The sequence below is a fragment of the Telmatherina bonti genome, assembly GCF_933228915.1.
Source record: "Telmatherina bonti genome assembly, chromosome: 24".
Taxonomy (NCBI): Eukaryota; Metazoa; Chordata; class Actinopteri; order Atheriniformes; family Telmatherinidae; genus Telmatherina; species Telmatherina bonti.
In genome coordinates this window covers 22273548-22295888 of record NC_136633.1, presented here as the reverse complement: position 1 = coordinate 22295888, position 22341 = coordinate 22273548, and the positions used below count along the sequence as shown (strand labels likewise).

The window sequence follows — 22341 nt, the reverse complement described above, 5'->3', positions numbered from 1 at the left end:
CACTTCCACATAGGCTTCACTTTTAATCACCGGAGGCTGCTGCTGCTTGGTCCGAACAAAACTACAATATATTTATTCAGTAGTGTAGCCTAGTTTAGTCTGCTGGTCTACTCTGATCTGTCCCTCCCAGTCTTCAACAGCCCTGTTCTGGAGCAACACATTTAAACAAGAACCATCATCCTCATTTATAAATAAACACCCACGCAAAGATGAGAGGATGAAAGACTGATTTTGTATTCCAAATATAAATATATTGTAAAGCAACATAAGATGTAAAACCATCTTTAACAGCTGGACTTTAACTGCTGAACAGCCAGAGACCTGCAGGTAAACAAATTAGTAAATAACATTACAATAAAGCTTTCCTTTTTCTATCTACATTTGAACTGAAGCAGCATCTAGAAACAAAACTTCCAACATGACGTTAAAGCTGTTTTCATCTACTACAACAAAAAGCACACACACACTTACCTCTCCTTGGTGGTTTTGGGAAATTCGGGACGTTCTCCAGTCACAAATAGATTTCACCACTGGATTTAATCCAATCCAATTCAATCCATTTGATTTATACAGCACATTTTATGAAATGAAAAATACTTTATTAATCCCCAAAGGAAAATTCAATTTTATAAACATGAACAGTTTCCAAAGTGCTGCACAGAATGAAAATAAAAACAATGTTACAGTACTAAAATATCAATAAATACAAAGTAATACAAATGTGTATAACAGCAAAGGGCAAGGGTAATGGTTTAGCATAACTAGCTTAACCTTCGAAGTACTAACTCTCACCAATGATCTGCCTAATGTTAATGTAATTCTGAAGACATACAAGATTTAAATTGCTTGTTTGTTTCCCTGTTTCATGTGTTGGTCTTGCTGTCCATTGGCAGCCGCCACAATTCTTTAAATTAAAAAATAATAATCGTATGATTTCTATGTTTACTGCTAATGTCCACTCAAATTAGGAATAATATCAGAGTAGTTCAGATTGGGGATAAAACTGCCAGGCTGTCAGCCAATCAAAACACGGAGAATTTCCCGCTTCCGTAAAACTCCCCTCCGATTGGTCGAATTGTTTTACCTATGTTGCATTCACTGAAGTCTAGAAATTACAAAACTACCTTCCTCTTTACCGTCATAAGGCGACTCAGTTAAACTTTTTCCTTCTGGACTGAAAAATCATTCGGGGTTTGATGACAAATGTTCGGGGCTGGAGCCTGAGAATGCCCAGGCCAGGCGATAGGATGATGACCAGCAATAAAAAGTCATTGTTGAAATACCATTATATTAATTTTTATTTATAAAGACCTTTAGTCCCAGCTAAAGAAAATGCCAAACATTTAACATCGGTGAAATAAAAGCATTGTAAGCATTAATAAAATATAATAAAAGAAGTAAAACAAAAAAAAAACATCAGATCCAGACAGTTAAAAACAAAATAAGTTAAATTAAACCAAACAAAATGGGTATGAGAGATGTGTCATCTTTGACACTTATTATTTTTTGTTTTCTGCTAAATTTACCTTTTGTTGTCTGCAAACAGAATTTAATAAGATTTTAGATTCAACAACTTAATTAAAATGAGTTGCAACAAATTTCTTTCCATAACTTTTAAATAAAAGATATTTCATATTTATGACTAGCGCATAAGGCAGACAGGACTCTTTGAAATCTTTTGTGATTAAATGATTAGTTATGTCTAAGAACAAAGTTTGACTATAACAGTAGGATAACGTCATAATAAATTCTAGACAAATCCATAATCTTCCCATAATAATGCAGAAAAATAATAATGTTCCATTCTGTTGGCTTTCTAATATTATATATCCAAATACTTCTGATACTATTATTAGTATTACGTTCAGTGGGTTACCTCTACATTGTAATGAACAAATAATATTAAAAAAATAAATAAATAAAAAATTCCCTATTAAGAACAAGTTTTCACTGTTCTCACCCCTAGAAAAAAGTAAGATTGCAAAAAGATCTTTAAAGAAGAAAAGTCTGTTGCTCATCTGTTTTCATTTAGTCTCCATTCATTTCCATACAAAGTGCTTTTCTGATATTGATGTGCAAGGTTTTTTTGGGCTTTTGTTTTCAGTGTTTTCTTGATTTACGCTCAGCATGAATCCCATTGTTCCAACCTATAAATTGATGTGTTTATGTTTATGTGCAGACCCTTTAGATCTCTCCTGTCATGATCTTGTTTACTTCCTAAACGAGTTTGTATATTCACTGATCATAAAAACAAACAAAACACCTTCCATAAATAGTCACCAGATGGCAGTATTGCACCCCGTTGTAGAATGAAATTGTATTACTAACAAGTATCATTATAATTTCTGCTTGGACTGGCGAGCTGTCCAGGGTGTACCCTGCCTTTCGCTGCGGGGATGGGCTCCAGTTTCCCTGCGACACTTCCTCGGTCTAAGCCGTGAGGATAATGAATGGATGGATGGATGGATCATTATAATTTAATCAAATCAAGAACACTTTTAATACACTTTATGCAAATTTATGGGCTAAATTAGACAAGTTTTTACCATTAAAAGCTACATATAATTTGTTTTTGTATTATTTTCCGTTCTAATTTTGAGGTGAAAACATAGACTCTATGGGTGAAAGACTATAACTCGCGAATATTTCCGTGTTTTCGGCGAACACGGAAGTGGACGACAGGGAACTATCTTGTGATGGAGCATCTGCATGGCGTTGCAGGAAAGGTTGAAAATGTTGAACTAATTTTTGTGTTCAGATGGACAAACAGGTTAAACGTCCAGGGGTCGGAGTTGGGGTACTGGTGATTGACTCTGCCCACTGAAGTGACTCTGACTCTGTGTTTTTTTGGGGAAACGGAAGAGTGCAGTGGGCAGAGGAACTTACCAGCTCCCCGGTGGTCACCTGGAGTTCGGGTAGGTAGCTTGCTAGCACAATAACAGTTCACAAAGCTTTTACTGACTTACGGTGTAAGTTTGTCACGTATTAATGTATTTATGAATACTGAATAACTCCCGAACTTTTTCAGTAAACACAAAAAACACGATCTGAATGAATCATTTGGAATTTAATGGTAAAATATGGTGCTCAACTTTAAATTAGCTGTTTTTTAAGTGGAGTTTGGTGGAAGGTAATGATCCCGCAGCACACGGCCTGCTCTGACATTAAAGAAGGAAAAGGATTTGGACATAGACCGTACATGAAAGATGGACAGAGCCTTCGGCAGTAAAAAGTGCAGCCTATGTGGTAGTGTATAAAACTGCAGTTCCCCCTTCTTCCACTAGGGGCTGACTGCAAAACCGAGCAAATCCCCATAGACTCTCATGTTAAAAAGACCAACTTCACAGCCGAAATAAACATGTGTACAGCCTGGTTCAAAAATCCATTTTTGGTTTAATAGGTCAGGTTTATCTTTATGACAACTGTGAGAGGAGTGAATTTTTTTCTAACTTGCCCGTTTAAAAGTAATTTAATCTTGAAGTTTAGCATATATATGGGCGTGTTCTTTTGATTGACGGGTACCTGATCTCCCGCTTGAAGTAAGAAGAATGTAGAACAACCAGTTTTTAGCCAGTAAACAACGTGGCTTAGCTTTAGCTTGCTTACCTCCGTTCTCTGGTTAGCTCTTATCTCCGGGTTAGTTCGGTTAGCTCTTCGCTACAGAAAGCTCGGAGTTCACTCAATGTCAATCATCCACAATGACGCTCACAGCCCCACTCTCAGCTCCACCTCTTTGCCCATATATGTATTTTCCGGGCGAGATGATGCGCATGCCTCTGCCAAAATGGCGATGATAGGAACCGCCCACCAAGCTTCAATTCAGCTCTTCAGAAACCTATGGGTGACACCACGGAGGCTACGTCCATCTCTTTATATACAGTCTATGGATTTGGATGACCCCGATTTCATGTCTTTGAAAGGGAAACATGGGAAGAATGTGCCCACAGAGAAGTACTGGAGGAAACTGGAGTGCATTTAGTGAATGTCTGCTTTGCTTCAGTGGTAAACTCCATCAAACTGGAGGAGCAGTACCACTATGTCACCATTATCATGCAAGGAGAACTGGACAGGAGGCAGCCTGGAGAGCCAGAGAACCTGGAGCCAGACAAGAATGAAGGTACAAACGGTGGAAATACTGTTTTTAACTTGTCATAATTCATCTGTAGTTCATCAGGTTTAATGCTGAGTATTGACTTCTTGTCTTTCAGGCTGGACCTGGACACGTTGGGACGAGTTTCCTCCAGAGCAGCAACTTTTCCTGCCGCTGGCCGGTCTGAGACAGCAAGGCTTCCAGCCTTTCAGGAGCACGGAAACCTGAATTTCCTTTGTGACATGAGGAGCCTTTCATCGTAAACTGTTATTATTTATTATTATAAAACAACAAATTAAACTTGATGTTGTTGAAAGTGTCTAGTTTGCAGTCATGATGAGATTGCCACTCAGATTTATTCTTTGCAATAATTCCACCTGATGCAAGATGTGGAATTGAAGTGTGGTTTAATTTTCCAGTCAGACCCAATACAGTTTCACCACCAGTGTGTGGCGGGTTTAACTCCAGTTTATAGATGTGTGTAACAGTGTTTAGGGATGCAAAGATACCTCCTATAAAAAAAATTGTGCAAGTGAATGCTTTTGAGCACCAAAATGAGTACAAATAAATCCCTATCAGAGTTCACTGGTAAGGGGTATGGACCAGAATGTAAAATGTAATGTGTGATAAATTGTGACATCAGGTGGGTCACCCTGTATCCGTTTTTTAATCTACTGCCATGACCAGGCACCAAATCCCCCAAAATGGTCTTTTCTCACAAAAATAAAACCAAATCCAGATTTTTAAAATGACAGCAGTAATAATTTTGCTTCTGGACAACCAGTGATGAAAACTCAAAATATAAGCCATTTTTAAAACATTGCAAACTTCCTGCATAAGGATGATAAAATAGTTTTTAGTTGGTTATGTTGACATTTATGACAAGGCACCTACATAAACAAAACCAGGGTCTGTCACTGACAAGACCAGATTATCCAATAAGAATTATGGGGACGGTCCCCACTTGGGACCCACGTGGGGGCCACATAGGGCATACACCAGCAGTTTGGACATAAAACAAAATGTATATAAAAGTGAGATAGTTACACCACAGTGTCTAGTGTATTGCTATTGGTACCACTGGCTGAGGGATGTTGGAAATGTCGTTTAACAGTGTATCATTCCCAATTTAGACAATGTTGCTGTGTGGAAGAGGGTCCCTGGAACACTCTGGGCCCAGGGACTCGAACAGTTTTATTTCAGCCCTGGTCACTGAGACAATGCCAAATTTGGACTTTTAATACGGCACGAGTAATGACTGTTTATGCACCAATGCGCATGTTTGGGACGGCCTTCCCGTCAGTCTCTGTAAAGGTCTATTTCTGCTCCCCTATGTACTAAATCTGGACGTCAATAAAACAGTCTTGCATCGCCGTACTCATATTTCCATATGTCTATTATGTTGCCATGTTGAAGTCAGTTCATTTACTCTGGGGCAATTCTGAGTTCAGAGTTCACTTCCATGTTTTGACACCAGTTGGTAGAGATAATGCTTTGATGTAAAGATTGTAGCTGTCTGAAAACACCAGAAGAAGAATAATTTGCTGATCTCACCTCGTGCGTCTTCTTCATGTGCTTTTTATTTGGCGGTTTCTGCATTTTCTTCTTTCTGATCTTCTCTTTTGCTGGTTGTGTGTCAGCTGTACAACTAAACACAACCTCTGCTATTTCGACTGGTATAATATGGATACCAACGGTGGTGTTTTCAGTTGATACTATAGTGTAATCATCGATATTTTAGTCTTGGTTCGTCTCAGCTACACAGGTAAATGAGGAAGCAAATGGCCTCCCGCCAGCAGCACACACACCACCAGCTGTTAAGAAGTATGGACCAGAATGTCAGATGCAACAACGGACTTGCTAATCGCATGACACCAGGTGCTTCATCTTGCAGTCCCCTAAATTACCGGCTGAAAGACTCCCAGCATCTTCTTAAATAAGGAGTTTAAAGTTGTTTTTCGTGGATTTGGTTCACTGCTATGACGATGCACTTCCATGCCCAAAATCTGCCTTTCTTGGCAAGATAATACTACATTTTTACATTTTAAACAGCATGTTAAATAAATGCTTTGGACAATCTTATTTAAAAGTATCAGTATCTGCAATACTCCTTTTTTACTTACTCATTTTTACTTGATATAGAAAAATAGAGCGTAACATGACAATTATTTTAAAATTTTGTATATTACACATCCATGAAAGAGATTTTGGATTTGGACACAGTTTTACAACTTTTGTTTTATTGATGCTTGAAAAACTTTTGGTCATATAACTCATGAAAAGTTTATTATATAACAGAGGGGTTCCCAAATCTATAGATGGAATTTTATCCTTATAGTGCACCCACCAGTTAATGCCCATGACACAGAGAAACAGTTTTCTCCTTTTAAAATAAGTGCTGGGGTCAGACAGGCATCATGTGTCCTGTTTTTTTTTTTTGTCTGTGGTTCATTGTGCGACAGGTTGCATTGATGTATGCAGATGATGTCGTTTTATCTGTTACAATGCTGCTGCTCAACAGTTGAGGGTCTGCTCACAGTACGGCTACAAGTATCACATTAAGTAAATGTAAAGAGGATAAACATGATGGGGGTTCATCTATTCATCTGCGCTTCTGTCCATCTATCCATGAATCCATCCATCCATCCATTTTCTGCCGTTTATCCAGGGTCGGGTCGAGTAGATAAACTCTGTAAACATCATCTTATCTCTGATGGACCCAAACAGACTTCAGTCAGGATCTTTTTTGTATGTGGAGTCACTTGGAGTCCGATTGTAAATCTGGTTCTTTGTGTCTTCCACAATGTAAAATGAATGAATGAATGAAAAAATCCAATCTAAATTCTTTTCACTGATGTATAAAATGTTTAATTCCATCAATGACTGGAAGGAATTTGACATTCACGCAAAACAAACATTCAACAACTAAAGCTGCAACTGTTATTATGAAATATACATTATTGTTTATTCACAAAATGCTTTTGCATTTATTCTAAAATGTGATAAAACAGCAGATTAAATCAGGATGTAAGACTGAATTTAAAAAAAAGGATCTTTTCTCTTCACATCAAGTTGGCTGTGGTGATGCCTGCTGCTAACAGCACGGTCCAAAGGGTCGCCATGGCGGTTGCTACGGCACCGTTAAAGGTCTTATCGTGGGCGTAGGTGATGATGTGGAGAGCTCCGCTGTAGGCCTCCTCACAAGTCGGCTGGATCTGATCCTCTGGGAGGAGGAAGCCGTGTGTCCCATTGTCTCTCAGCTCAAAGGTGTAGGCTAATGAGATCCCCAGCATCCGGGCCCAGTCTCTGGATGAGCCAGAGTTGGGGTCTGAAGAAAGGTTTATTTTAAGGATAGGTAAAATGAGGTAGTAGTCGGTTGTTTCTGCAGTAAATACATACATAATATATCTGGTGAGGCTCCAACTTTGTAGTATTTCCCGTGGACGTTGTAAATAGCATCGGCTGCTTTCAGTCCCACTTCCATCTGAGGAACCAGAAAATAGCTTTTGTCAGGTAATCACTGCAATGCACAAGACTACTTTCGTGCTCTAATACGAGTCTAAAACAGGAGATTTGGAGAGTAAAATGTTCTGGGGCTTCATCTGTATTCATGGCTCCATCCTGCGATCGACATATTACAGCAAAATGAGCAGATTATTCAGTCACTTGAAAAACATGAGAAATGTGCTCCTAATGTATGACGCTATCTTCGATATGTCGCACAAACACTGTGGTGGGGGTGTGAGAACAGAGTGAGGAAACACTGCAGTCACAGTGTGCTTCTAGAAATATCAGCTTGAGGACTGAAGCTGTTTCTCACACACAACCATCTCCAGGGTTTACAAAGTAGGTCTGAAAGAGAAAATATCTAGTTGTTGATGTCAGAGGAGAATGGACAGACTGGTTGGAGATGATAGAAAGGCAACAGGAAGTCAATTACGCGCTAGTTCCAATCAAGATATGCAGTCTCTGAACACAAAACATGTTCAACCTTGAAGCAGATGGTGTACAGTCACTTTTTCCCCAACTCCTCGGTAAGGAAAGTAGCTGTCAGGGAAGGTAGAGGGGTCTAAAAAGCTCTGTTTCCTCCACGGGGTTCAGGATGGCTAGGGGTGGGTCTACGCATTCTTTTTGCATTTCCAGTAAAAAACACAGAAGGGACCCACGGCATCTGATCCAACCCGTACTATATTTGTTTCACATTTCCATTGTTATCAATCTGATCCTCGAGGCAGACCTTAACACACTGCAATCAGTGAAAGAAACGTCACTTTTGTTTGGAAAAATCTTCATGTTTAAACACAAAATGAATTTTTGTTACTGTTTGAAGAAAGAAGACAAACTTCTGGATTTTCACCATTCACCTTTGTTTCATTGCTTTTCTTTGTTATATTTAAAAGAAGGTGTCATGCTGCGATGACGTCATGCTATTTCATAGCTGACGTAGCTGATTGCTACTAAATACTGGGTAAGGCTAGAGCTAGCACCGCTTACAGCAGCAGAAGACCACACTAGGTGTCACTTCTGTCAGTAAGAACAGGAAACTGAGGCTACAATTCACACTGACTCACCAGAACTGAAAATAAAAGATGGAGAAACGTTGCTGGTCTGATGAGTCTCCATTTCAGCTCCACATGCTTTCTTGACCCACATTTGTCCATGAATACCAGCATGACCTGGTTTAACCAGCACAGCCTATCTGAGTCCTGCTGCTGACCATGTCCGTCCCTTTATAAGCACAGTTTAGCATCTTCTAATGGAAACTTCCAGCAGGATGATGCACCATGTCGCAAAGTTCACATCATCTTCAACATGATGATGAGTTCACTGTCCTCCAACGGCCTCCACAGTCACCAGATCTACATTCAACAGAACAGCTTTGGGATGTGGTGGAACGGGAGATTCTCATGGTGATGAGGTGGAACGGGAGATTCTCATGATGAAGAGGTGGAACAGGAGATTCTCATGATGTTGTGGAACGGGAGATTCTCATGGTGATGTGGTGGAACGGGAGATTCTCATTATGATGTGGTAGAACGGGAGATTCTCATGGTGATGTGGTGGAATGGGAGATTCTCATGATGATGTGGTGGAATGGGAGATTCTCATGATGATGTGGTGGAACGGGAGATTCTCATGATGATGAGGTGGAACGGGAGATTCTCATGGTGATGTGGTGGAACGGGAGATTCTCATGACGGGGTGGAGCGGGAGATTCTCATGGTGATGTGGTGGAACGGGAGATTCTCATCATGATGTGGTGGAACGGGAGATTCTCATGATGTGGTGGAACGGGAGATTGTCATGATGATGAGGTGGAACAGGAGATTATCATGATGAGGTGGAACGGGAGATTCTCATGGTGATGTGGTGGAATGGGATATTCTCACGGTGATGTGGTGGAACGGGAGATTCTCACGGTGATGTGGTGGAACGGGAGATTCTCATGACGGGGTGGAACGGGAGATTCTCATCATAATGTGGTGGAACAGGAGATTCTTCTGATGAGGTGGAACTGGAGATTCTCATTATGATGTGGTGGAACGGGAGATTCTCATCATTATGTGGTGGAACAGGAGATTCTTCTGATGTGGTGGAACGGGAGAATCTCATGATGTGGTGGAACGGGAGATTCTCATCATTATGTGGTGGAACAGGAGATTCTTCTTATGAGGTGGAACTGGAGATTCTCATTATGATGTGGTGGAACGGGAGATTCTCATCATTATGTGGTGGAACAGGAGATTCTTCTGATGTGGTGGAACGGGAGAATCTCATGATGTGGTGGAACGGGAGATTCTCATCATGATGTGGTGGAACGGGAGATTCTCATGATGATGTGGTGGAACGGCAGATTCTCATGATGATGTGGTGGAATGGGAGATTCTCATGATGATGTGGTGGAACGGGAGATTCTAATGATGATGAGGTGGAACGGGAGATTCTCATGGTGATGAGGTGGAACGGGAGATTCTCATTGTGATGTTGTGGAATGGGAGATTCTCATGATGATGAGGTGGACCGTCAGATTCTCATGGTGATGTGGTGGAATAGGAGATTCTCATTATGATGAGGTGGAACGGGAGATTCTCATGGTGATGAGGTGGAATGGGAGATTCTCATGATGATGTGGTGGAATGGGAGATTCTCATGATGATGTGGTGGAACGGGAGATTCTCATGATGATGAGGTGGAACGGGAGATTCTCATGGTGATGTGGTGGAACGGGAGATTCTCATGACGGGGTGGAGCGGGAGATTCTCATGGTGATGTGGTGGAACGGGAGATTCTCATCATGATGTGGAACGGGAGATTCTCATGATGTGGTGGAACAGGAGATTGTCATGATGATGAGGTGGAACAGGAGATTATCATGATGAGGTGGAACGGGAGATTCTCATGGTGATGTGGTGGAATGGGATATTCTCACGGTGATGTGGTGGAACGGGAGATTCTCACGGTGATGTGGTGGAACGGGAGATTCTCATGACGGGGTGGAACGGGAGATTCTCATCATAATGTGGTGGAACAGGAGATTCTCATGGTGATGTTGTGGAACGTGAGATTCTCATGACGGGGTGGAGCGGGAGATTCTCATCATAATGTGGTGGAACGGGAGATTCTCATTATGATGTCGTGGAACGGGAGATTCTCATGGTGATGAGGTGGAATGGGAGATTCTCATGATGATGTGGTGGAATGGGAGATTCTCATGATGATGTGGTGGAACGGGAGATTCTCATGATGATGAGGTGGAACAGGAGATTCTCATGGTGGGGTGGTGCGGGAGATTCTCATGAAGGGGTGGAGCGGGAGATTCTCATGGTGATGTGGTGGAACGGGAGATTCTTATGATGTGGTGGAACGGGAGATTCTCATCATGATGTGGTGGAACGGGAGATTCTCATGATGTGGTGGAACAGGGGATTCTCATGATGATGAGGTGGAACAGGAGATTATCATGATGAGGTGGAACAGGAGATTCTCATGGTGATGTGGTGGAACGGGATATTCTCACAGTGATGTGGTGGAACGGGAGATTCTCATGATGATGACGTGGAATGGGAGATTCTCATGATGATGTGGTGGAACGGGAGATTCTCATGATGATGTGGTGGAACGGGAGATTCTCATGATGATGAGGTGGAACGGCACATTCTTCTGATGTGGTGGAACGGGAGATTCTCATGACGAGGTGGAATGGGAGATTCTCATGATGTGGTGGAACGGGATATTCTCATGACGAGGTGGAATGGGAGATTCTCATGATGTGGTGGAACGGGATATTCTCACGGTGATGTGGTGGAACGGGAGATTCTCACGGTGATGTGGTGGAACGGGAGATTCTTATGATGTGGTGGAACGGGAGATTCTCATCATGATGTGGTGGAACGGGAGATTCTCATGATGTGGTGGAACAGGAGATTCTCATGGTGATGTGGTGGAACAGGAGATTGTCATGATGATGAGGTGGAACGGGAGATTCTCATGGTGATTTGGTGGAACAGGAGATTGTCATGGTGATGTTGTGGAACGGGAGATTCTTATGATGTGGTGGAACGGGAGATTCTCATCTTGATGTGGTGGAACGGGAGATTCTCATGATGTGGTGGAACAGGGGATTCTCATGATGATGAGGTGGAACAGGAGATTCTCATGGTGATGTGGTGGAACGGGATATTGTCACAGTGATGTGGTGGAACGGGAGATTCTCACGGTGATGTGGTGGAACAGGAGATTCTCATGACGGGGTGGAACGGGAGATTCTCATCATAATGTGGTGGAACGGGAGATTCTCATGGTGATGTGGTGGAACGGGAGATTCTTATGATGTGGTGGAACAGGAAATTCTCATGATGATGAGGTGGAACAGGAGATTATCATGATGTGGTGGAACGGGAGATTCTCATCATGATGTGGTGGAACAGGACATTCTCATGATGATGAGGTGGAACAGGAGATTATCATGATGTGGTGGAACGGGAGATTCTCATCGTAATGTGGTGGAATGGGAGATTCTTATGATGTGGTGGAACGGGAGATTCTAATCATGATGTGGTGGAATGGGAGATTCTCATGATGATGACGTGGAATGGGAGATTCTCATGATGATGTGGTGGAACGGGAGATTCTCATCATAATGTGGTGGAACGGGAGATTCTCATGGTGATGTGGTGGAACGGGAGATTCTTATGATGTGGTGGAACAGGAAATTCTCATGATGATGAGGTGGAACAGGAGATTATCATGATGTGGTGGAACGGGAGATTCTCATCATGATGTGGTGGAACGGGAGATTCTCATGATGTGGTGGAACAGGACATTCTCATGATGATGAGGTGGAACAGGAGATTATCATGATGTGGTGGAACGGGAGATTCTCATCATAATGTGGTGGAATGGGAGATTCTCATGGTGATGTGGTGGAACGGGAGATTCTTATGATGTGGTGGAACGGGAGATTCTAATCATGATGTGGTGGAATGGGAGATTGTCATGATGATGACGTGGAATGGGAGATTCTCATGATGATGTGGTGGAACTGGAGATTCTCATGATGATGTGGTGGAACGGGAGATTCTCATGATGATGAGGTGGAACGGCACATTCTTCTGATGTGGTGGAACGGGAGATTCTCATGACGAGGTGGAATGGGAGATTCTCATGATGTGGTGGAACGGGATATTCTCACGGTGATGTGGTGGAACGGGAGATTCTCACGGTGATGTGGTGGAACGGGAGATTCTTATGATGTGGTGGAACGGGAGATTCTCATCATGATGTGGTGGAACGGGAGATTCTCATGATGTGGTGGAACAGGAGATTCTCATGGTGATGTGGTGGAACAGGAGATTGTCATGATGATGAGGTGGAACGGGAGATTCTCATGGTGATGAGGTGGAACAGGAGATTATCATGATGTGGTGGAACGGGAGATTCTCATCATAATGTGGTGGAACGGGAGATTCTTATGATGCGGTGGAACGAGAGATTCTAATCATGATGTGGTGGAACGGGAGATTCTCATGATGATGAGGTGGAATGGGAGATTCTCATGATGATGTGGTGGAACGAGAGATTCTCATGATGATGTGGTGGAATGGGAGATTCTCATGATGATGAGGTGGAATGGGAGATTTTCATGATGATGTGGTGGAACGGGAGATTCTCATGATGTGGTGGAACGGGATATTCTCACGGTGATGTGGTGGAACGGGAGATTCTCACGGTGATGTGGTGGAACGGGAGATTCTCATGACGGGGTGGAACGGGAGATTCTCATCATAATGTGGTGGAACGGGAGATTCTCATGGTGATGTGGTGGAACGGGAGATTCTTATGATGTGGTGGAACGGGAGATTCTCATCATGATGTGGTGGAACGGGAGATTCTCATGATGTGGTGGAACAGGAGATTCTCATGGTGATGTGGTGGAACAGGATATTGTCATGATGATGAGGTGGAACGGGAGATTCTCATGGTGATTTGGTGGAACAGGAGATTATCATGATGTGGTGGAACAGGAGATTCTCATGATGATGAGGTGGAACAGGAGATTATCATGATGTGGTGGAACGGGAGATTCTCATGATGTGGTGGAACAGGGGATTCTCATGATGATGAGGTGGAACAGGAGATTCTCATGGTGATGTGGTGGAACGGGATATTGTCACGGTGATGTGGTGGAACAGGAGATTGTCATGATGATGAGGTGGAACGGGAGATTCTCATGGTGATTTGGTGGAACAGGAGATTATCATGATGTGGTGGAACAGGAGATTCTCATGATGATGAGGTGGAACAGGAGATTATCATGATGTGGTGGAACGGGAGATTCTCATGATGTGGTGGAACAGGGGATTCTCATGATGATGAGGTGGAACAGGAGATTCTCATGGTGATGTGGTGGAACGGGATATTGTCACGGTGATGTGGTGGAACGGGACATTCTCACTGTGATGTGGTGGAACGGGAGATTCTCATGACGGGGTCGAACGGGAGATTCTCATCATAATGTGGTGGAACGGGAGATTCTCATGGTGATGTGGTGGAACGGGAGATTCTTATGATGTGGCACGGGAGATTCTCATCATGATGTGGTGGAACGGGAGATTCTCAGCATGATGTGGTGGAACGGGAGATTCTCATGATGTGGTGGAACAGGAGATTCTCATGATGATGAGGTGGAACAGGAGATTATCATGATGTGGTGGAACGGGAGATTCTCATCATAATGTGGTGGAATGGGAGATTCTCATGGTGATGTGGTGGAACGGGAGATTCTTATGATGTGGTGGAACAGGAGATTCTCATGATGATGAGGTGGAACGGGACATTCTTCTGATGTGGTGGAATGGGAGATTCTCATGACGGGGTGGAACGGGAGATTCTCATGATGATGAGGTGGAATGGGAGATTCTCATGATGATGTTGTGGAACGGGAGATTCTCATGATGATGTGGTGGAACGGGAGATTCTCATGATGATGAGGTGGAACGGGAAATTCTTCTGATGTGGTGGAACGGGAGATTCTCATGACGGGGTGGAACAGGAGATTCTCATCATAATGTGGTGGAACGGGAGATTGTCATGGTGATGTGGTGGAACGGGAGATTCTCATGATGATGAGGTGGAACAGGAGATTATCATGATGTGGTGGAACGGGAGATTCTCATCATAATGTGGTGGAATGGGAGATTCTCATGGTGATGTGGTGGAACGGGAGATTCTTATGATGTGGTGGAACAGGAGATTCTCATGATGATGAGGTGGAACGGGACATTCTTCTGATGTGGTGGAATGGGAGATTCTCATGACGGGGTGGAACGGGAGATTCTCATGATGATGAGGTGGAATGGGAGATTCTCATGATGATGTGGTGGAACGGGACATTCTCATGATGATGTGGTGGAACGGGAGATTCTCATGATGATGAGGTGGAACGGGACATTCTTCTGATGTGGTGGAACGGGAGATTCTCATGACGGGGTGGAACAGGAGATTCTCATCATAATGTGGTGGAACGGGAGATTGTCATGGTGATGTGGTGGAACGGGAGATTCTCATGATGTGGTGGAACAGGAGATTCTCATGGTGATGTGGTGGAACAGGAGATTCTCATGATGATGAGGTGGAACGGGAGATTCTCATGGTGATTTGATGGAATGGGATATTCTCATGATGTGGTGGAACAGGAGATTCTCATGATGATGAGGTGGAACAGGAGATTATCATGATGTGGTGGAACGGGATATTCTCACGGTGATGTGGTGGAATGGGAGATTCTCATGACGGGGTGGAACGGGAGATTCTCATCATAATGTGGTGGAACGGGAGATTCTCATGGTGATGTGGTGGAACGGGAGATTCTTATGATGTGGTGGAACAGGAGATTCTCATGATGATGAGGTGGAACAGGAGATTATCATGATGTGGTGGAACAGGAGATTCTCATGATGTGGTGGAACGGGGGATTCTCATGATGATGAGGTGGAACAGGAGATTCTCATGGTGATGTGGTGGAACGGGATATTGTCACGGTGATGTGGTGGAACGGGACATTCTCTCTGTGATGTGGTGGAACGGGAGATTCTCATGACGGGGTGGAACGGGAGATTCTCATCATAATGTGGTGGAACGGGAGATTCTCATGGTGATGTGGTGGAACGGGAGATTCTTATGATGTGGTGGAACGGGAGATTCTCATCATGATGTGGTGGAACGGGAGATTCTCATGATGTGGTGGAACAGGAGATTCTCATGATGATGAGGTGGAACAGGAGATTATCATGATGTGGTGGAACGGGAGATTCTCATCATAATGTGGTGGAATGGGAGATTCTCATGGTGATGTGGTGGAACGGGAGATTCTTATGATGTGGTGGAACAGGAGATTCTCATGATGATGAGGTGGAACGGGACATTCTTCTGATGTGGTGGAATGGGAGATTCTCATGACGGGGTGGAACGGGAGATTCTCATGATGATGAGGTGGAATGGGAGATTCTCATGGTGATGTGGTGGAACGGGATATTGTCACGGTGATGTGGTGGAACGGGAGATTCTCACGGTGATGTGGTGGAACGGGAGATTCTCATGACGGGGTGGAACGGGAGATTCTCATCATAATGTGGTGGAACGGGAGATTCTCATGGTGATGTGGTGGAACGGGAGATTCTCATCATGATGTGGTTGAACGGGAGATTCTCATGATGATGTGGTGGAAAGGGAGATTCTCATGATGTGGTGGAACAGGAGATTCTCACGATGATGAGGTGGAACAGGAGATTATCATGATGTGGTGGAACGGGAGATTCTCATGATAATGTGGTGGATTGGGAGATTCTCATGGTGATGTGGTGGAACGGGAGATTCTTATGATGTGGTGGAACAGGAGATTCTCATGATGATGAGGTGGAACGGGACATTCTTCTGATGTGGTGGAATGGGAGATTCTCATGACGGGGTGGAACGGGAGATTCTCATGATGATGAGGTGGAATGGGAGATTCTCATGATGATGTTGTGGAACGGGAGATTCTCATGATGATGTGGTGGAACGGGAGATTCTCATGATGATGTGGTGGAACGGGAGATTGTCATGGTGATGTGGTGGAACGGGAGATTCTCATGATGATGAGGTGGAACAGGAGATTATCATGATGTGGTGGAACGGGAGATTCTCATCATAATGTGGTGGAATGGGAGATTCTCATGGTGATGTGGTGGAACGGGAGATTCTTATGATGTGGTGGAACAGGAGATTCTCATGATGATGAGGTGGAACGGGACATTCTCATGATGATGTGGTGGAACGGGACATTCTCATGATGATGTGGTGGAATGGGAGATTCTCATGATGATGAGGTGGAACGGGACATTCTTCTGATGTGGTGGAACGGGAGATTCTCATGACGGGGTGGAACAGGAGATTCTCATCAGAATGTGGTGGAACGGGAGATTGTCATGGTGATGTTGTGGAACGGGAGATTCTCATGATGTGGTGGAACAGGAGATTCTCATGATGATGAGGTGGAACGGGACATTCTCATGATGATGTGGTGGAACGGGACATTCTCATGATGATGTGGTGGAATGGGAGATTCTGATGATGTGGTGAAACGAGAGATTCTAATCATGATGTGGTGGAACGGGAGATTCTCATGATGATGAGGTGGAATGGGAGATTCTCATGATGATGTGGTGGAACGAGAGATTCTCATGATGATGTGGTGGAATGGGAGATTCTCATGATGATTAGGTGGAACGGGAGATTCTCATGATGATGTGGTGGAACGGGAGATTCTGATGATGTGGTGAAACGAGAGATTCTAATCATGATGTGGTGGAACGGGAGATTCTCATGATGATGAGGTGGAATGGGAGATTCTCATGATGATGTGGTGGAACGAGAGATTCTCATGATGATGTGGTGGAATGGGAGATTCTCATGATGATTAGGTGGAACGGGAGATTCTCATGATGATGTGGTGGAACGGAAGATTCTCATTATGATGTGGTGGAACGGGAGATTCTCATCATAATGTGGTGGAACGGGAGATTCTCATCATAATGTGGTGAAACGGGAGATTCTAATCATGATGTGGTGGAACGGGAGATTCTCATGATGATGTGGTGGAACGGGACATTCTCATGATGATGTGGTGGAATGGGAGAATCTCATGATGTTGTGGAACGGGAGATTCTCATCATGCTGTAGTGGAACGGGAGATTCTCATGATGATGTGGTGGAATGGGAGATTCTCATGGTGATGTGGTGGAACAGGAGATTCTCATGATGATGAGGTGGAACGGGAGATTCTCATGGTGATGTGGTGGAATTGGAGATTCTCATTATGATGTGGTGGAATGGGAGATTCTCTTATGATGTGGTGGAACGGGAGATTCTTCTGATGTGGTGGAACGGGAGAATCTCATTATGATGTGGTGGAACGGGAGATTCTCATCATTATGTGGTGGAACAGGAGATTCTTCTGATGAGGTGGAACTGGAGATTCTCATTATGATGTGGTGGAACGGGAGATTCTCATCATTATGTGGTGGAACAGGAGATTCTTCTGATGTGGTGGAACGGGAGAATCTCATGATGTGGTGGAACGGGAGATTCTCATCATGATGTGGTGGAACGGGAGATTCTCATGATGATGTGGTGGAACGGCAGATTCTCATGATGATGTGGTGGAATGGGAGATTCTCATGATGATGTGGTGGAACGGGAGATTCTAATGATGATGAGGTGGAACGGGAGATTCTCATGGTGATGAGGTGGAACGGGAGATTCTCATTGTGATGTTGTGGAACGGGAGATTCTCATGATGATGAGGTGGACCGTCAGATTCTCATGGTGATGTGGTGGAATAGGAGATTCTCATTATGATGATGTGGAACGGGAGATTCTCATGGTGATGAGGTGGAATGGGAGATTCTCATGATGATGTGGTGGAATGGGAGATTCTCATGATGATGTGGTGGAACGGGAGATTCTCATGATGATGAGGTGGAACGGGAGATTCTCATGGTGATGTGGTGGAACGGGAGATTCTCATGACGGGGTGGAGCGGGAGATTCTCATGGTGATGTGGTGGAACGGGAGATTCTCATCATGATGTGGTGGAACGGGAGATTCTCATGATGTGGTGGAACAGGAGATTGTCATGATGATGAGGTGGAACAGGAGATTATCATGATGAGGTGGAACGGGAGATTCTCATGGTGATGTGGTGGAATGGGATATTCTCACGGTGATGTGGTGGAACGGGAGATTCTCACGGTGATGTGGTGGAACGGGAGATTCTCATGACGGGGTGGAACGGGAGATTCTCATCATAATGTGGTGGAACGGGAGATTCTCATGGTGATGTTGTGGAACGTGAGATTCTCATGACGGGGTGGAGCGGGAGATTCTCATCATAATGTGGTGGAACGGGAGATTCTCATTATGATGTCGTGGAACGGGAGATTCTCATGGTGATGAGGTGGAATGGGAGATTCTCATGATGATGTGGTGGAATGGGAGATTCTCATGATGATGTGGTGGAACGGGAGATTCTCATGATGATGAGGTGGAACAGGAGATTCTCATGGTGGGATGGTGCGGGAGATTCTCATGGCGGGGTGGAGCGGGAGATTCTCATGGTGATGTGGTGGAACGGGAGATTCTTATGATGTGGTGGAACGGGAGATTCTCATCATGATGTGGTGGAACGGGAGATTCTCATGATGTGGTGGAACAGGGGATTCTCATGATGATGAGGTGGAACAGGAGATTATCATGATGAGGTGGAACAGGAGATTCTCATGGTGATGTGGTGGAACGGGATATTCTCACAGTGATGTGGTGGAACGGGAGATTCTCATGATGATGACGTGGAATGGGAGATTCTCATGATGATGTGGTGGAACGGGAGATTCTCATGATGATGTGGTGGAACGGGAGATTCTCATGATGATGAGGTGGAACGGCACATTCTTCTGATGTGGTGGAACGGGAGATTCTCATGACGAGGTGGAATGGGAAATTCTCATGATGTGGTGGAACGGGATATTCTCACGGTGATGTGGTGGAACGGGAGATTCTCACGGTGATGTGGTGGAACGGGAGATTCTTATGATGTGGTGGAACGGGAGATTCTCATCATGATGTGGTGGAACGGGAGATTCTCATGATGTGGTGGAACAGGAGATTCTCATGGTGATGTGGTGGAACAGGAGATTGTCATGATGATGAGGTGGAACGGGAGATTCTCATGGTGATTTGGTGGAACAGGAGATTGTCATGGTGATGTTGTGGAACGGGAGATTCTTATGATGTGGTGGAACGGGAGATTCTCATCATGATGTGGTGGAACGGGAGATTCTCATGATGTGGTGGAACAGGGGATTCTCATGATGATGAGGTGGAACAGGAGATTATCATGATGAGGTGGAACAGGAGATTCTCATGGTGATGTGGTGGAACGGGATATTGTCACAGTGATGTGGTGGAACGGGAGATTCTCACGGTGATGTGGTGGAACAGGAGATTCTCATGACGGGGTGGAACGGGAGATTCTCATCATAATGTGGTGGAACGGGAGATTCTCATGGTGATGTGGTGGAACGGGAGATTCTTATGATGTGGTGGAACAGGAAATTCTCATGATGATGAGGTGGAACAGGAGATTATCATGATGTGGTGGAACGGGAGATTCTCATCATGATGTGGTGGAACAGGACATTCTCATGATGATGAGGTGGAACAGGAGATTATCATGATGTGGTGGAACGGGAGATTCTCATCGTAATGTGGTGGAATGGGAGATTCTTATGATGTGGTGGAACGGGAGATTCTAATCATGATGTGGTGGAATGGGAGATTCTCATGATGATGACGTGGAATGGGAGATTCTCATGATGATGTGGTGGAACGGGAGATTCTCATCATAATGTGGTGGAACGGGAGATTCTCATGGTGATGTGGTGGAACGGGAGATTCTCATGATGTGGTGGAACAGGACATTCTCATGATGATGAGGTGGAACAGGAGATTATCATGATGTTGTGGAACGGGAGATTCTCATCATAATGTGGTGGAATGGGAGATTCTCATGGTGATGTGGTGGAACGGGAGATTCTTATGATGTGGTGGAACGGGAGATTCTAATCATGATGTGGTGGAATGGGAGATTGTCATGATGATGACGTGGAATGGGAGATTCTCATGATGATGTGGTGGAACGGGAGATTCTCATGATGATGTGGTGGAATTGGAGATTCTCATGATGATGAGGTGGAACGGCACATTCTTCTGATGTGGTGGAACGGGAGATTCTCATGACGAGGTGGAATGGGAGATTCTCATGATGTGGTGGAACGGGATATTCTCACGGTGATGTGGTGGAACGGGAGATTCTCACGGTGATGTGGTGGAACGGGAGATTCTTATGATGTGGTGGAACGGGAGATTCTCATCATGATGTGGTGGAACGGGAGATTCTCATGATGTGGTGGAACAGGAGATTCTCATGGTGATGTGGTGGAACAGGAGATTGTCATGATGATGAGGTGGAACGGGAGATTCTCATGGTGATTTGGTGGAACAGGAGATTATCATGATGTGGTGGAACGGGAGATTCTCATCATAATGTGGTGGAACGGGAGATTCTTATGATGCGGTGGAACGAGAGATTCTAATCATGATGTGGTGGAACGGGAGATTCTCATGATGATGAGGTGGAATGGGAGATTCTCATGATGATGTGGTGGAACGAGAGATTCTCATGATGATGTGGTGGAATGGGAGATTCTCATGATGATGAGGTGGAATGGGAGATTTTCATGATGATGTGGTGGAACGGGAGATTCTCATGATGTGGTGGAACGGGATATTCTCACGGTGATGTGGTGGAACGGGAGATTCTCACGGTGATGTGGTGGAACGGGAGATTCTCATGACGGGGTGGAACGGGAGATTCTCATCATAATGTGGTGGAACGGGAGATTCTCATGGTGATGTGGTGGAACGGGAGATTCTTATGATGTGGTGGAACGGGAACTTCTCATCATGATGTGGTGGAACGGGAGATGCTCATGATGTGGTGGAACAGGAGATTCTCATGGTGATGTGGTGGAACAGGAGATTGTCATGATGATGAGGTGGAACGGGAGATTCTCATGGTGATTTGGTGGAACAGGAGATTATCATGATGTGGTGGAACAGGAGATTCTCATGATGATGAGGTGGAACAGGAGATTCTCATGATGTGGTGGAACGGGAGATTCTCATGATGTGGTGGAACAGGGGATTCTCATGATGATGAGGTGGAACAGGAGATTCTCATGGTGATGTGGTGGAACGGGATATTGTCACGGTGATGTGGTGGAACGGGACATTCTCACTGTGATGTGGTGGAACGGGAGATTCTCATGACGGGGTCGAACGGGAGATTCTCATCATAATGTGGTGGAACGGGAGATTCTCATGGTGATGTGGTGGAACGGGAGATTCTTATGATGTGGCACGGGAAATTCTCATCATGATGTGGTGGAACGGGAGATTCTCATGATGTGGTGGAACAGGAGATTCTCATGGTGATGTGGTGGAACAGGAGATTGTCATGATGATGAGGTGGAACGGGAGATTCTCATGGTGATTTGGTGGAACAGGAGATTATCATGATGTGGTGGAACAGGAGATTCTCATGATGATGAGGTGGAACAGGAGAATATCATGATGTGGTGGAACGGGAGATT

The 22341-nt window shown here is 44.3% G+C and overlaps 1 protein-coding gene and 1 pseudogene across 2 annotated transcripts in view; one reads left to right on the top strand and one right to left on the bottom strand.

Annotated features, from left to right (window-relative positions):
• Positions 1-2847: 2847 nt before the first annotated feature.
• LOC306774149 (nucleotide triphosphate diphosphatase NUDT15-like) lies at positions 2848-4318 on the top strand (the record flags this gene model as incomplete). The annotated part of the gene is made up of 3 exons (XM_079264130.1): positions 2848-2915; positions 3921-4117; positions 4209-4318. Coding segments are annotated over 3 exons (375 nt in total), but the record flags the coding sequence as incomplete, so codon positions are not given.
• A 2834-nt stretch (positions 4319-7152) lies between these two features.
• Positions 7153-22341, bottom strand: part of LOC306774148 (carboxypeptidase O-like) — a 32929-nt pseudogene continuing 17740 nt past the window's right edge. The window contains exons 5-6 of the transcript in view: positions 7490-7574; positions 7153-7418 (exon numbers count right to left, since the gene is read on the bottom strand). The product of the transcript in view is annotated as a carboxypeptidase O-like (transcript). The remainder of the gene's footprint in view (positions 7419-7489; positions 7575-22341) is intronic.